Raw genomic sequence first — 16,231 nt, 5'->3', positions numbered from 1 at the left:
GGCAAAATATTCACTGTTCATGAATATTTTGCCTATAAATACTAAGTCATTTTCCTCGTTCAAATCACTTTTGCAATTTGGTGAACTTGTTTAAATACTCTCGATCTAAACAGTGATACTTCACAACTTTAAATATTTCGATCAAAGGAGATATTTAACAAGTATAAATATCTTGTAATTTATAAGATTGTTTAAATACTTACTTTGATAATACCTAGGTTCCGTAACAATCTTGTAATGTCACTGCTAGGGTTCGAATCATTAATTAACGTTAAAAATCAATATAAAGGAAAAAAACAAACGAGTAAACAACTAGATGGATAATGGGACAATACCTCACTTCCTTTTGTTTTAATTGCCGGCCTAATCAATAATACTCGTTATTTACATTTATATTTTTATTATCATATATCTTCCCTTTCCCTATCTCATCTCAAAGGAAAAAACTGAACCTAATTCCCCTACTTTTACTCATCCGTACGTATGTTTATACAATCCCTATATTTCCTCCCCAAATAAATAAAATTAATCCATATTTCTTTATAATCGTACGGATAAACTGTACGATTTTGCGTTTTCGTACTATATTTTTTTTCTTAGCTTTTATATATATATATAAAGAAATTATATTAATAATCTTTTTATTTTACAGTAATTTTTGGGAAGCAAATGAATATGCAGCAAGAGGAAGAGGTCAAATCATCCCGATCCGATACGGAGTTCACCGACACGGTGTTCAACTGTGTTGTTCCGTACATTCACGACAGCCGTGACCGGAGCTCCGTGTCGTTGGTCTGTCGGAAATGGTGCGAGCTAGACGGAGCAACACGGAAACATGTGACTATTGGTATGTGTTACTCGACAACCCCGTCTCGTTTAGTACATCGTTTTCCTTTGTTAGAATCGTTGACTATTAAAGGCAAACCTCGTGCTGCTATGTTTGACCTTATACCCGAGAATTGGGGCGGGTTTGTTACTCCATGGGTGTTAGAAATTAGTAGGTCTTTGACTTGTCTGAGAAGTGTTCATTTTAGACGGATGATTGTTAAAGATTCTGATCTCGAATTGTTGACTAGGAGTCGGGGAAATGAGCTTCGGGTTTTGAAGCTCGATCTGTGTTCTGGGTTTTCGACGGATGGGTTGTTGCATATTGGTAGGGTGTGTAGTAATTTGAGGGAATTGTATTTGCAAGAAAGTTTGATTGTGGAGAAAGATGGGGATTGGTTACATGAATTAGCTATGCGTAATATGGTTTTGGAGTCTTTGAATTTTTATATGACTGAACTTGTTAAGTTTGATTATAAAGATTTAAAGCTTATTGCGAAAAATTGTTGTCAGAGTTTGGTGTCTGTTAAGATTAGTGATTGTGATGTTACGGATCTTGTGGATTTCTTTAGCTATGCTGTTAACTTAGAAAAGTTTGGTGGCGGGGCGTTTGGTAACCAAGCAGAGAAATATATTGGGATGAAGTTTCCCCCGCGTTTGAGAAGCATGGCGTTGAATTACATTAGTCAACCCGAAATTCCAGTTGTGCTGCCTATTGCTTCTCGAATAACAGAACTTGATCTTCTTTATGCAATGATTGATACAGATGGTCATTGCTTTTTGGTTCAAAGGTGTCCTAATTTGGTAGTACTTGATACAAGGGATGCGATTGGGGATGTGGGATTACAAGTTCTTGGTCACTTTTGCAAGAAATTGCGAAGGATTAAGATTGAAAGAGGTGATGATGAAGAGGGGTTTGTTTCGCAAAGAGGGCTGATTGATCTGGCACAAGGATGTGTCGAGTTAGAATGCTTACATGTAAATCTCACTGATATTACAAATGAAGCTTTGTATTGTGTAGGAACTCACTTGAAAAACCTGTATGATTTTCGTATGATTTTACTTGATAAAGAAGTTACAATTACAGAATTACCACTAGATAATGGAATTCGGGCTTTGTTGAGTGGGTGTAGCAAGATAGAAAGGTTAGGTGTTTATCTTAGGCCTGGGGGATTGACTGATGTCGGTTTGGGCTATATTGGACAATATGCTGAAAATGTGGAATATATGCTTCTTGGTTTTACTGGGGAAACTGATGCAGGGTTCATAGAGTTATCAAAAGGGTGTCCAAAATTGCAGAAACTTGAAATGAGAGGCTGTGGTTTCAGTGAGCAAGCACTTGCTACTTTTGTGCTAAATGTAGCTTCTTTGAGGTACTTGTGGATTCAGGGTTACCATGCCAGTGAAAATTGTAGTGGTTTAATGGACATGGCTCGTCCATTTTGGAATATGGAGTTAATTAGTTCTAAAACCGAAAGGCATGAAGATGTACCCCAGAATCCAGAGCAGCAGCAACCACCATCTTTGCTTGCATATTACTCGCTTGCTGGACAAAGAACGGATTTTCCAGAGGCTGTTCTTCCCCTGCACCCACCTTTAAATGTTCAGTAACAAGTAATTTTTTTTACTAATCTTCTTTCTGCATATGTTTAAGAAATTAATGTTTAATTCCTAGTTTTATAACTAATGGTTCTATTCAGTTATCCGATAGTAACAACTATTCGAGTGAATTCATATATTGTTAGTTTCTGTATATTTATTAATTCACTTGGTTTTCTAAAGTAAAATCATGGGTCTCATCATCCCAAAAAGTTTTGAAGATTCTGTATATATAGTTATATAGATATAGATAGATATTTGATATGAGATGCCCGGTTCCTAAACATGGATTTTACTCATATGATTTGCCCTGGTAAGCTTTTCAGATACTATAGAGTTATATAGATATAGATAGATATTTGATATGAGATGCCCGGTTTCTAAACATGGGTTTTACTCGCATGATTGGCCCTGGTAAGCTTTTTGGATACTTCTGATCAGTGATCACAGCTTCCTGTTTAACCATTAAAGAATTTTAATATGGTCAAGATATTAAACCATTACGAGACATCTAATGTGTTAATTGCAATATTTTTTGCTGTTGTCAAGATGACGATATGAAGTTGGTTTGATGGTTTTTACAGATTCATCTTGTTGATGTGCTGCATCAGATCTGTTCACTTCATACTGCAAGCAGCAAAGTCATTGATCATCGAGTTGGATATCCGATAGACAGCCTTATAGCAGGATCAGATTTGAATAAGCTCATAGTGAACATGGCTACTTTGAACGTGTCAAATAATACTTTTAATATGATGGCGTAAAAGGCACGCCATGATCCCATTAAGGTTTTCTTTGTTTGGGGGTTTGTTCCTTTACTTTCCATAAAGTTCAACTTTTTAATTTTGTTTTTCTTTTGTTTCCTGTCTCATTCAGATCAATATGTAACCAATATATACTCAACTTGATTATAATAATGTTGATCTTTGCACAGTGCTACAGAGTAATTGAGCAAGTTGTAATGTGTTTTTCTTAAAAAATGAATTAATGGAGAAAATGATGCAATGGACTATAGATTCAGGTTTTGATGCTCATCTTTAGTTATCATAAAATTTATTGGACTTGGGTCGAATGCCACAGGGCACATAGCCATTTCAACCTGGTTACAACCGTTTGGATGTTTTGTCAATTCAAATGAAATTTGTTTCTATGTTTATGAGAAAGTTCATGTCAACAAACCATTACCTGTTACAATCATTAGCCCCAAACTGCTTGCCATATTTATGATATAAAAGTATGGGAATTTGATGCTCTCATTCATTGTTGGTCGGGTCTATTCATATTTTTCCATACAGCCGGGCACCTCTACCACCGCATTAGCCTGTCTTTTGCATATATGCAATGACAATTCACAATCTAGCCATGTGTGTACGGATGTTGAAACATAAGGAAAAAAACAGGACTGTTTGGAGTGCTAAGACATCTCCCAAGTTTCCATCATGGATGATATATGTTAAGTTCGTGACTCATGGGCACCCCACTGTTCCATTGCCAACATGAAGCTTAATATGCAGTTTGCACCAAGGTTGTCATCTATGACAAAAACGGCATGTTCAATCCATAAGATCTTGCGTGACGTTTGACGCTTCAACTGATCAAGTCTGCTCTTTTGCTAAACTGCAAATAAACAACTTTTACATCATTTTTAAGCTGATATTAACTATTCCATGAAAACTTTCTGAAGGCCAACAAACACCATTATAAGTAACACTTTGAACCAGAAACAACCATGAAGAAGACTGTACTAGTATGCTTTTCACAACAGAAGTAGAAAACCATATGGGATGATAATGGATCAATCAATTAATATAACGAATAAAATATCTCTGTTTAGTCATATTTAGCAAAACAGAAACATTTATTGATACAGAAAAAGAATGGATTGATTACACATATCAACATATACAACCAAAGTTCAACACTGGTTCAACATTGATTGAACTATGTTAGTTTCATCCATCCACAATAAACTGATCCTCTTGATTATGTCCCTCAACTCGAGTATCCCCATCAACCATACCCCCGACATGTTGCAGATTCTGCATCATTTGGGAAAGATAGTGGCCGCTAGCAGTGGTGTTATCTGCTATTCCACCTGGATGACCACTCCACTGGGACACAATCCCAAGCAACTGACTTGTAAGATTCTGTTGTTCATGAAGTATCCGACCCTGAATTTGTGTCATTTCTGCTCTATGTTCACTCAACATCTCATCGATTCTCCCCTTCCATTCCAATCTCCGTCTACTCATCCTTTCCTCCCATTTTCTATCTTGAATCAATTCCTCATCTCTTCGCCTTCTTCTTTCTTCCCTTTCGTTCTCCATACTTTCCCATTCCCGATTCCTCTGCTCCTTCAATCTTTCCATAAGTTTTACATGTTGTTTCTTGTGTTCTTCTTCATTTTTAGCCCGTATACTCTCTCTCCTCTGTCTCTCTCTTTCTCTTTCCTCCTCACGTTGTTCAAAACGAGCTTCCATTTCCCTTAATTGCGCCAATTGGTTTGCCACAAACCCCCAAGCTTTCTTCTCAAGATTCTTCACAACTTTCTTCTTCTTCTTAGTTTCCGATCCCATTGTCTCAATTTCTCCAAAAACATGATTCTCATTTCCATTCCCATTCCCATTCTCATTCTCATTCCCACCATCATAATTCTCCTCGCCTTCCGCTCCATCATACTCAAACTCCAAACCCATTACCCCGTTATGACCCCCACCAATCCCACCAACATACTCACCATCACCCGAATTCCCAATATTCCCAAAGTCCAAAACTTCAATCCCATCATTCCCATGACTATTCTCATCAAATCCATTACCAAACGGAAGCGTAACATCACCAAACACCTCTTTATACCGAATAAAATTCGACCAATGGGTCAACCCTTCTACCCACTCAAACCCCTCTCCACCACATTCAGTAGTCGTCTGCTTAATCTTTTGTTTCACCAAAGAATATTGATGCCTCATGTTTTGCACCTTATTCGACACATCTTTCCAACTCCATTCCCATGGATACACAACCGGATCACTAAGATGATGAATCATATTAACATGTAAAGCAATGGGCTTATATTTCTTTTCTCTAGTTTTCATTTTCACTAAACTCCCATCACAAACCATTTCTCCATACTTATCAATTAGGGTTCTTTCTTCTGCTTCAGTCCATTTCTTTCTTCTTGGGGGACCCATATATATATATATATATAATAAAAAAGATTCAATTTTTAATCATCTAGCAACAATAAAGATTGGATTTTTGTTCCAATTTATTGATTTATAAAAAAAACCCAAATGGGTTTTAACATGTATACATATATATATATATATATTGTAAAGCTTTGAAAGTGAAATTACTAACCTTGAAAGATGCAATTGGTGGGTTTCCAAGATTTGGTATTTGAAAAGATTTTGTGAGTGTGTGTGTGTGTCTCTTTCTTGAAGTGTATTCGATTTGGCAAAACAGAGAATATTTATTAATTATTGTCTTTCTTGAACTGAAATTAGAGGTTGAAGAAGAAAGAAATGAGTGAGAAATGCATACGACCGCGTGTTGAATAAACCCAAGGGGTTCAGTTTCAGATTTTCTAGAAATTTTATCTACGTTTTTACTTTATTTTGTCCCTCATGCCATGCCATCGAATTTTTGTTATCTCCTTTCAAATTTCATCCGCTTGGTAACAAAATGAATGATTTTTAAGATTTTATAGCTTTGACTTAGAGAAAAAGTATTTAAAAGGTAGTATAATACTATATTAAAAGGATAAAAGTAAAAATATACGATGATGTTACGAACAAAAAGAAAAAGTCTTACGGAATGCTAAGTTAGAAAAACAATATACAAACACATGTGACATAGAATATGAATCAAGAGAAAGAAAATAGATAAAAACATGTCTTCAAATTTTATGGCGATTCTTAAAGTTATTTTTGCTAATCAAAACATTTTTTATTTATTTTCTTTCTTTCCTTTTGTTGAGTGGCCCACATATTATTTCACTTGTGTTTTTAACCATCTCTTTGTATACTGTTTTAGGATCTAACATTCCTTTAAAAATTTCCTCTTCAAACAATCAAACGGGCTTACAAAAAGTTGATCGGTCAAAACCCCAATGTGGCATTGCCCTTGGTCTCAACCATACTGACCGTCGCCTCCACATTTGTAGAAAATAGCAAAAATGGCCAAAAACGTAAAGAAACCTAGTCATTATCGTAACTTTACACAGATACATAGCTAGTGTTAAAGACGTTGTGCTACGCGTCCATTTCAATTATGGTTTCGCTGCTGCTCTAGGCCTTCCAAGCTAGAATCTCACAGGCATTTATCAAGGGTAAACTAGTGATATCCTCACAAGTCTCGTAAATAGAAACTGATTGATAATTTTCGTGCACTCTAGATTGGATTCTGATGGGAATCAACGTTCAGGGTGGATGTCCTGATCCGTGATTTGCGACTATACGATAGAATTTCTATATAACAAGGGCTAAAGTTAACTAGTGGTGAAGTTTACAAAGTTTCGCTCTCTTCTATGTCCTGCTACAGGCTAACCTTTGATGGTGGCTAGCAAGCTTCATTTCCATTGTAATAGATGAAGTTAGTAACATATATAACTTTTGAAAATTATTAGTCTAAAAGCTTTAATGTTGATATATGAAGAGCAAAACATAAAAATTTTTGAAAGTTAGAACTAATAGTTAATGACAATCAAAATCTTTTTAACAAGTTTGTCCTAATATGGACACCATAACGCAGTATAATTAGATTAACTAATATAAATAACAATAATGCTAAAAGTCTGAAACTAATCCTCATGTTTGATGTTTGTCAGCAGCATCTAGACATATAACCAATTCACCACCAGTAACCATTTTGTCAAAATCCTCTAATCTAGCACAAAACTAATAGTCACTGTTCCATCCTTCTAGGGCTTTCATTCTGACTTCCGTTTGATAAATTTGACTGTTTAGGAGACTCTGTAGTAGCTGGAGTTCCCATATCTTTTGTTTTGTGAAGAAGAAAAGTCCCCGAGAAAATGGTCACAAAACCTGAAAGTTCTGTAACAATCTGTGACGCATTTTGATGCTTCCAGTTCTGCAAGAATCAAAATAACTTAACTTTTAGATTATGTTAAAAACTTCGAACATTTTTTTCTCTAAACATCGATGGAAGTATTATGGTTATGAATTACCTTAAACATGATCATACTAGCCAAGATGGTGAGGCTTGTAAACATGACATAATAAACTGGCGAAATCACTGCTGTATTGAAGGTGTCTAGTGCCTGCAGAAACATATTGTCAGTAAAGAATAATCAGTAAAGGGGTTCTTTCCACCATTAAAATGTTATACTTTCTTTCATACCTTGTTCAAATAGTTGAGTTGCAGAAGAATGAAACCACAAAGTAGCACGGTGAAAACCCATGTTTGGAGATATATAAACTGATTACTACCTGAAAATGATAGTTTCATGGCAATTCCCACTGCTTTCACACACATAACCTACATTTTGACAAAAGTTTAAGAGGGATAGAGGACAACCACCACATAAAGAATGGGAAAGATAGGTTGAGGTGGTAAGATGGGGATCTCAAGTAACATGTCAAAACTGGACGACTTTTAGCAAGGGTCGAAATGGGTAAAGTTGGATTTACCAATAAAATACTTCTGTCAAATTTTGATTTTCTCTAAATATATGTCAATATGACTTTGAAAGAGAATTAATACAAATAATAGAAAATATTTGAATAACATGCGTTAAGAGGTTGTATGCATTGAAAATACACTTTTGGGGTAACTTTGACCCATTCGCTTTTTAGCTAACTTTTTATATTTGATTATTTTTGAGTTAAAGCGAAACCCAAATTAACCCATTTATAGTAAAAGGGTCGATATTACCACCTATATCAGAAAGGAGACAACACAAACCGTGAGGGAGCCCATGAGAGAGCAAATTCCGACATATATAACCAGATGAGTTCCACCATAGAGTGGCACATAACGATAAATAAGTATCCCAACAACAACCAAAACGATGCATGCATAGACGAGAAATCCTGTTAAGACCCTAAAAATTTGTGTTAGAGTAGACACCAAGGGAAATAATCCTTTTTTCAACTTTCTGATCTACTTATATCCTATAAATATGACATAATATCTGCGCAAATACATTTGTAGTTGAACAATATCACGTACCTGGCTTGGTCGCAAAGTACCAAACTTCTTTAACTGAAGTAACTTGGGTCTCTTGTGGAGCATGCAAGACAATTGTGGTCGAACCCACCAAACAGAGTGCACACCCGATTACACCAAAAATATGTAACCTCTCATCCAAAAAATAATGGGCTAAAACTGCACTGCACAAGATTTTTTGGTACCAGATAAAAAGATTTCACGTAAGTAAAACGCAAAAGAATGTTGCCTTCATAACAAGAATATGTAATAATATGGTACGTTACCTAATTATCATACTTAGAGCTCCTAACGGGGTTACAAGAATTGCCGGAGCATATGCATAAGCAGCAAAATTTGCTACCTCGCCTATGATCACTGCAATATTGAGAATTTCAAAATGATAAAAGATTTGTAGGCGCACTCATATCAAAACAGAAGCACTGGATCCCATTAGAATTTGTAACAAATGATTCCGAGATTAAATAAGAAAAACTGGACTAGCTATTGCATCTTAATGGGTTGAAAGAGTCACAAAATTCAGGGTTCCGTTTGACCCGTTTGATATAACAGACAACCCAAATCAAGCCATTCATAGTGAACAGATCAAAATTGCCACCTCTTGTACTTGGGTAACTGGTTAAAATGGGTCAAAACAGTTCTGGATGGGTACCTATGATAACAGAAACTACGGTTCACCAGTTCTTCAGGTACTCTCCAAAATACTGGTAAAGATATATATTTATCAGCTTTATGAAAGCTTGAGAAAAACATTAAAACAACTGCTAGTAAAGTCTTTATGAAAACATAACATATACAAGAGAAATTGTATGAATTTGTTGTGCAGTTAGAACTTACTGCTGACCATCCCAGCCCACCACCAGGGTTCTTTCAAGTATGAATAGCCTCCTGAACCTAAGAAACATATAACAACAAAAAAAAATTGTTTAATTACAAATTCATATGCAACATTATCTAGACGGTTCAGTAAAAAGATGTTGAATCATCTCAATCGATAAATTGGCACATTTAACATAGATACACATATATACAAAGTTTGATTATCTTATAAGGAGTATTTCATATTTGGGATTGCTAATCTGTTGGAAAAAATAAGCAGCTACTCGCCTGTTATTATCTGCTTAATAAACGATGTGTAAGCAGATAAGTAGAAAATTTAGCAATCCTAAACACCCCCATGGTACTTAACATATCTTAAATGACATTATAGTATTTAAGACATTTCATATTAATACAAATTACAAACATACACGCGTTCTTAACAAGTTTCCTCATATAGAACAAAAATTCAGATTGCTAGAAAGGCACAGCAAGACGTTTGGCGGGAAGATGATACTCGACCTTGAAAGAGCACCATAACACAGAAACTAAGTAGCGTTTTGTGATTGCATACTTTTAAGTGCTTGTGGCTTCAAGAGTGTCTTAATAAGTAATACCTCCACCTTGTTCAAGAAAATCAGTATCGTTTTGGCTTTTAAATAATTCGTAACATTTTTCAACATACAATTTTCTCTTTTTTGATGAAGGGGATAAATTACAAGGATGTGAAAAACCGTATAAAGGCGCTAACGAAAACTAAGTGCATACACATGACAGTCACAGTCCATATATACGACTACCCATTTAATAACCACCTCGCTAAGACCAGTACAGCATTTATATAGTATACATACACCTTTTTTTTTTATGAAACAAGAACAAGAAAAATATATTAAGAAGAGAAAGAATAAAGGGAGGGATGGCTGAAAAACCTGCTCTGATTCCTGTAGCACCAGCTTTCATGAGACCTTTTTTCTTAATAATAAAACTAGATCCAATAAACACACTTGAAGATAATGCTAATATCAGCCCATGTATATTATCAGATGACATTCCCCCCATTTTTCAAATTAAAAATATATTCAAAACCCTAAAATTCAACAACTTGCTTAAATTTCAACCAAAAGTAAAAACACCCACCAACCCAAAATGAAAAATTTACAATCTTTCCAATTGTATATCAAAAAATCCCAATTTAATCTAATATATTCAACTTAGCACACATAAAGTGTATATATATTGATATATTGATGTGTTGGCAAAATGGATGGCTTATAAAATCAAGATTTTCCTGAAAGATTCATAAGGAAAGTGATTGATCACATGATTAAGATTAAAGGGTTTTCTAAAGTTGCAACTTTTAAAAGTAATGTTTTAATTTATTTTTTTTTTATTTCATTTTTAGGAAGAAAAAAACAAAAGAAAATCTAAAAATGCAAGAAAAAGATTGAAATGAAAAGAATATGAAGGATTCAGAGCAGAGAGTATCAAATGGTACGTGAAGTGTGTTGCATGCCCCCCTTTGAAGAAGTGCATTACATGAGTATAGATTTGACCAATTATCCCTAAATCAGGCTGACATATGGTGCTACTAATGGGCTGGGTCATAGCCTGAGTCCACTGCATTTGGGTCACTTTTGTAATTCATTTTTAGTCGTCGTCTGACTTGTACTGAATATATGGTTAGCTTGGTTACTGTTAGACCAAAGAGCTTTTGAAAGCCATGTCAACTCATTTGTGTTATATGGAAAATTTAATCTTGTGTCTTCATGTGAAAAAGTTGTTGTATGAGTTATCTGATTTGTTATCTTTTGTTTGTCGTACATTACCAATTACTTTTCACTACAACATCTTATAAAATACGTTTGATGGTCCAAAGACTAAAAAATAGTTTATGTGATTCGAATTAGTAGCCATATTTGGACTTTAGTGGATCATTGAATTTCATTTTAATGGTCTTTGAACAAACAAAATACCCAAAGAACCTTTTGATTGAGTAAACCATGACAAAGAGACTCAAGTGTTAGAGAACTTTACCTTTTTCTTTTTCCTCCTTTTTTTTTTTTTTTCTTTTGCTGTTTTTTGTTCTTTTTTGGGAACTTTACAAATACATAGAACATATTTGGCAAACTTGCAAAGACCCATCCTTTTCATTTCCTTAAGCTTTAAGAAACAAAACTTGGGGTCTGTTTCCTCATGTTCATTTTGTGGAGCTAAGGTTTCAAATTATACTTATGAACTGACAAATTTTATTCTACTATTCTACTGCCTTGTGAGTTGTGACGCTCTTAACAAATAACAAGACTTAAACACTAGTGACCGACTGACCGCAACTCTTATACTATGCTAGTGTCTTTGTCATCAACTATATTTGGCCTTTTTTGTTAATGGACATTGGCCTCGCCATACAATTAGGCCAAATGCATCAAAGTTGACGTTTTAATACTTTGGTTCTTGAAACATTTTCAAACATCATAATCAAGAGTATGACTTTGTAAGTATGAAGCGTTGACGATTGATTTGTTAATTCCAATGCTTGCTTAGTTTAGACTTTAGATAAGAACAAGTTATGCTTAATCAGAAAGTCCTAACAAGAAACTTAGGCCAGCTTGATTGTTGATTTACATGTAGCTTACATAAAAACCTAAAATGCGATATCTTGTAGACAAATTACTCTAAATGCCTCTCTTAGTCATATAAACTGAACCGAATCATTATATTCAACTTGGCCACATATTTAAGTAAATAAACTTTAGCATTAATTGTTATACGTTTCTTTAGTAATTATCTGTATTTTATCTTAATCTGTGTATGTGTATCTATAAGGATTTTATTTTTTTTCGACATTTAATTTTAGTTTTAGATAACATATCTTAATTTGAATAAATTAAATAAAGTCGCATGTTTAATTTGATAATTTAGAGAAATTAAGAGTTATGATTGGTCAATTGAAATCTTGACAGTTGTCTTTTAGTACATACTAGATAGATAGATTTTAGACTCATATTCAATACTGGATACAGACTTATGACATGAGTTACAAATATAAGTTGGGTTGTCCATGTCAATCCATTATGTTACAGAAAAACATTATGATAATGTATTTTTTATTTAGTAGTGAAATAAATTAGATGTGTACCTCTCGATATTCCGTTTTATTACACGTTTTTTAGGTTACCTTATGGTACATCTATTATATGCTACTTAATTTTTTGTTTTTTGGATTTCTGTTTTCCATTAAGATTTCTTGAATTGTTATTCATGTTGTTAATGAGTTTGTGTAAATATGGATGTTGAATTTTAAGTTTGACAAATTATGAATCGTGATAGAAGAAGATTGTTTGATGGTGTTTTTTTTAAGCAGGTGATAAATGTAATCTTATAGTATTACAATTGTAGACAATCTGAAAGTTCCTTATTAAAAAAAAAAATACTATCTATGTATAATCAATTAAAGATTGTTAATGTTAATATAATATTAGAATTATTATACTTTAATATTAATTAAATCACAATTGTTGATATGTTACTGGTTGTATACACACATTCACGTGAAAGTATATAATTTGCTTTAAAAATAGTTCATTTAGCTGCGTAAAAGATTTACTAATATGGGCTTGTATTTCATCTTTTGAAATACTTTTCTATTGACATTTTTTTATGTGTTATATTTTTAATTAATTAAATGATGAAAAAGTTAAAAAAAACTTCTCAAGTTGATGTCTAAAATTGTAATAAATATAAATTAAGTATTTAGGGCTAAAAAGTATAAATCATTGATAGAAAAAAAGAGAGTATAAATTAGAGAAACTTTTTCTACAAATATTAATATAATAATATATTTGGATAATGATTATTATAATTTTTTTTAACAACAGTGATGATTGGACTCAGCGGCATTGCCTCTTTATCGTTCTGTAGAGATCGACCACGTCACCAGCACATTCAATTCGAAGGCATGACTGGCGGTGGAAGTCCCACTACAATTTAGAGGAAAGCAGCTAAATGCTTAAAAAAACCTCATGCCCCACCTTACTAATTGATAAGGACTTCCCAATATGCATTTTAAAGGTTTCGAACCCGTGACCAACATTTGACTGAAAGACATAAAAGGCATTAAATGTCCAGTTATTAAACTAAATGATGACATAAGTGAGGGTAATTTGATGAAAATGAGTGATGTGATTGGTTAATAAGTTATTAGTTCAACTGTCTTATAATATATATTAAGACGAAATTAAGATTTTATATTCATTATAAACTTATAGGTAAAATAAAATAATATTAAAGTAAACAAATAAAATAATAAGTTTTTTCATTGATAATCACCGTGTATCATGAAAGTCGTCGTGCATTAATATATATATATATATATATATGCTTGTGCTTCATGAATTTTCGTGCATCAATTTTCTCATAATACAATGATCAAGATCTTGTCTTATTTGTTTTACTTTAACACTTGTTTACAAAACCAACACTTATATAGGTTTTAGGTAAAATAAAACAAGTATTAAAGTAAAAAAAAAAATAATAATAATAAATTTATCTTTACTGAACATCATCGTGCATCATAAAAATCACCGTGCATAGGGGCGGGCGGATGCAACCTTATAAGGGTGGGGGAGATAGACCCCAACCAAAAGTAGCCCAAGCTCTAGGATTTTGATACATGAAGTAAATTGAACCCAGCCCAAAAACAAATATGACCCCAGCCCACTCCAGCCCAAATAAAAGTCTAGTAAACAAATTATCCATGTCTTCATTAATGCCGTTACGAAGTCTAGTAAACAAATTATCCATATCTTCCTTAATGCCGTTACGATTTATATGTCTAGTTCGTATATTGCGTAATATATGTATAATATGTTATTAGTACAATATATAAAATATGTATAATATGTTATTATAGTGTAGAATATGTATCTGTATGGTATGTTACTAACATAGTCTAGTATAACAATTTCATTGTATATAGTTGAATGGATTTTATGATTATAGAGAAATTAGTGTAATTCATGTTTTAGTTTTCGGAGTGTTGTAGGTTTGTAGCTTGTAAGCATCTTAAAATATGTAATTATAATTTTTCCTCTTTATAATCGTCACTTATCATATATCAAAAGAAGCGAAAGAGTCACTTATCATATATCAAAAGAAGCGAAATAGTCAACCAGACATTATTTCTTTATTAAACCTTTACAAATATTTGTATTGTATAATTAAAATTTTTGACATAGGGCATATTTTCGACCAACTCGCACCGGAGAATGAACAACTTTGCAACTAAATTTTTTTAAGCCCCCGACACTTAAAATTCCTGGATCCGCCACTGACCGTGCATCAATTGTTTTGGGAATCTTCGTGCATTAATTTAACCATGATTTAAGGGTCAAAATCTTGTCATATTTGTTTTACTTTATTACTTGTTTTACAATACCTAACTCCTATATATATACACACAGAGGGAAGGCAATGGCTATCTTGTACCTAAGCTGTTATAAATACCCTCAAATGCTAATTTTTTAAACCATAAAATTCATAGGGGCCATGTGATATATTTACTTTGCAACAAATATTAAAAAATTGATATGTGAGTAGCTCTATACCCAATCTTGGGTACAAGATAGCCACATATTCACTTTTCCCATATATATATAATATGGGGGCCTTTATTTTCCGAATTCATTCTTTTGTGAGAACCATGAGAATACCTAAATTATGTATTAGATCATATGTTTTTTCTGTTCCTTCACATTTGAAATGTTATAAAAAAATATATGTTGCAAGAAGAAATTTAAAATTTTTTTTTTTTTATGTATAACAACGTCTTCACATGTGAACGAAAACAAGTTTATTCAGAAGTTCACAAAAGCCTACTTTGAATGTTCTTAAAAAATATTTTTTTACAATAGGATCTATTCTATAGGCTCGTACTTTGTATCCTTGATTCCTATCAAAACATTAACCCATATATGGTTGATGAACCACGACCATTATTGTTAGAGTGTGATTAACCGAGCTTTCATGGTCTCGCAGTATGGCTCTGTAGAGGATCGTTGCCATGTAGAAGATCGTTGCCAACCCCATTTAATGGGTCTTAGGCACATGGCTTCATAGTTGTCTAACAGACAACATACATCTTTATACATTTTTATATTATTTCACACATGAATGAACAAAGAAAACATATGATCCAATAGACAACTTGAATTCTCATGGTTCTTGTAAAAAATATATACATATATAAACCCTTATAAAGCATATTGACTTTTTCTATTTTAGGAAAATCAACACTTTTTTATACCCAAAATACCCTTATTTCTTAATCCTAATTTCCTATACACCTAATCTATACATTTATACTATTTAATTAATAAAACAACTCTCTCTTTAAAAGTTATGGAGAAATTATCTAATATACCATTAATGCTTAAATTACAATATCAGTCATTTATCCAAAATATCTTCATTAACATTTTATTATCAATTACCTTTATATACACCACTCGACAACGCCTCCACCACCAAAAGTGGCCCCAACCACTACACTATTGACGCCACAACACCACCGCATTGCGCGACTACCATGCTAGTATATATATATATATATATATATCATGTTGGATTTTCTTAGAAAACATTATTATGAAGTTGGAAATGTTTAAAAACCACCATTTATCTATATCTATACCATTATAAAAATCTCTACTACACTTTTTAGATCAAACATTTTTAATGATCTACACCATTTGATGTCACCACCACCATCACCATTACAATTACCATCCGTCGCTACCAT

The 16,231-nt window shown here is 33.3% G+C and overlaps 3 protein-coding genes across 5 annotated transcripts; 1 reads left to right on the top strand and 2 right to left on the bottom strand.

The window, feature by feature from the left end:
- The first annotated feature begins 414 nt into the window (after positions 1–414).
- On the top strand, positions 415–3,357 carry LOC122605217 (coronatine-insensitive protein 1-like). 2 transcript variants are annotated; one of them, XM_043778121.1, is made up of 3 exons: positions 415–477; positions 653–2,439; positions 3,009–3,357. In XM_043778121.1, exon 2 carries the CDS (start codon positions 670–672, stop codon positions 2,434–2,436), a length of 1,767 nt encoding a protein of 588 aa, XP_043634056.1. In that variant the 5' UTR covers positions 415–477; positions 653–669; the 3' UTR covers positions 2,437–2,439; positions 3,009–3,357. The 2 variants fall into 2 exon arrangements, with proteins under 2 accessions (XP_043634056.1, XP_043634057.1); XM_043778122.1 differs by having other exon boundaries at positions 424–481.
- An 849-nt stretch (positions 3,358–4,206) lies between these two features.
- Positions 4,207–5,988, bottom strand: LOC122605092 (stress response protein NST1-like). Its single transcript, XM_043777968.1, has 2 exons — positions 5,785–5,988; positions 4,207–5,601 (listed from the first exon to the last, which is right to left on the bottom strand). Exon 2 carries the CDS (start codon positions 5,544–5,546, stop codon positions 4,377–4,379), a length of 1,170 nt encoding a protein of 389 aa, XP_043633903.1. The 5' UTR covers positions 5,547–5,601; positions 5,785–5,988; the 3' UTR covers positions 4,207–4,376.
- A 1,087-nt stretch (positions 5,989–7,075) lies between these two features.
- Positions 7,076–10,679, bottom strand: LOC122605155 (probable magnesium transporter NIPA1). Of its 2 annotated transcripts, XM_043778044.1 has the most exons (8): positions 10,365–10,679; positions 9,451–9,507; positions 8,880–8,970; positions 8,617–8,777; positions 8,350–8,477; positions 7,786–7,923; positions 7,613–7,705; positions 7,076–7,515 (listed from the first exon to the last, which is right to left on the bottom strand). In XM_043778044.1, exons 1-8 carry the CDS (start codon positions 10,492–10,494, stop codon positions 7,330–7,332), a joined length of 984 nt encoding a protein of 327 aa, XP_043633979.1. In that variant the 5' UTR covers positions 10,495–10,679; the 3' UTR covers positions 7,076–7,329. The 2 variants fall into 2 exon arrangements, with proteins under 2 accessions (XP_043633979.1, XP_043633980.1); XM_043778045.1 differs by lacking the exon at positions 9,451–9,507.
- Positions 10,680–16,231: the final 5,552 nt, after the last annotated feature.

This window comes from Erigeron canadensis, chromosome 6, assembly GCF_010389155.1.
Source record: "Erigeron canadensis isolate Cc75 chromosome 6, C_canadensis_v1, whole genome shotgun sequence".
NCBI lineage: Eukaryota > Viridiplantae > Streptophyta > Magnoliopsida > Asterales > Asteraceae > Erigeron > Erigeron canadensis.
This window is presented reverse-complemented; position numbering and strand designations above follow the sequence as displayed.

Coding starts and splice junctions, on each gene's coding strand:
- LOC122605217 (XM_043778121.1), top strand. CDS start 670: ATGAATATGCAGCAAGAGGAAGAGGTCAAATCATCCCGATCCGATACG.
- LOC122605092 (XM_043777968.1), bottom strand. CDS start 5,546: ATGGTTTGTGATGGGAGTTTAGTGAAAATGAAAACTAGAGAAAAGAAA.
- LOC122605155 (XM_043778044.1), bottom strand. CDS start 10,494: ATGGGGGGAATGTCATCTGATAATATACATGGGCTGATATTAGCATTA. Junction 8,778..8,879: donor GCTCTAAGTATGATAATTAG/GTAACGTACCAT, acceptor AATCTTGTGCAG/TGCAGTTTTAGCCCATTATT. Junction 7,706..7,785: donor AACTCAACTATTTGAACAAG/GTATGAAAGAAA, acceptor ATGTTTCTGCAG/GCACTAGACACCTTCAATAC.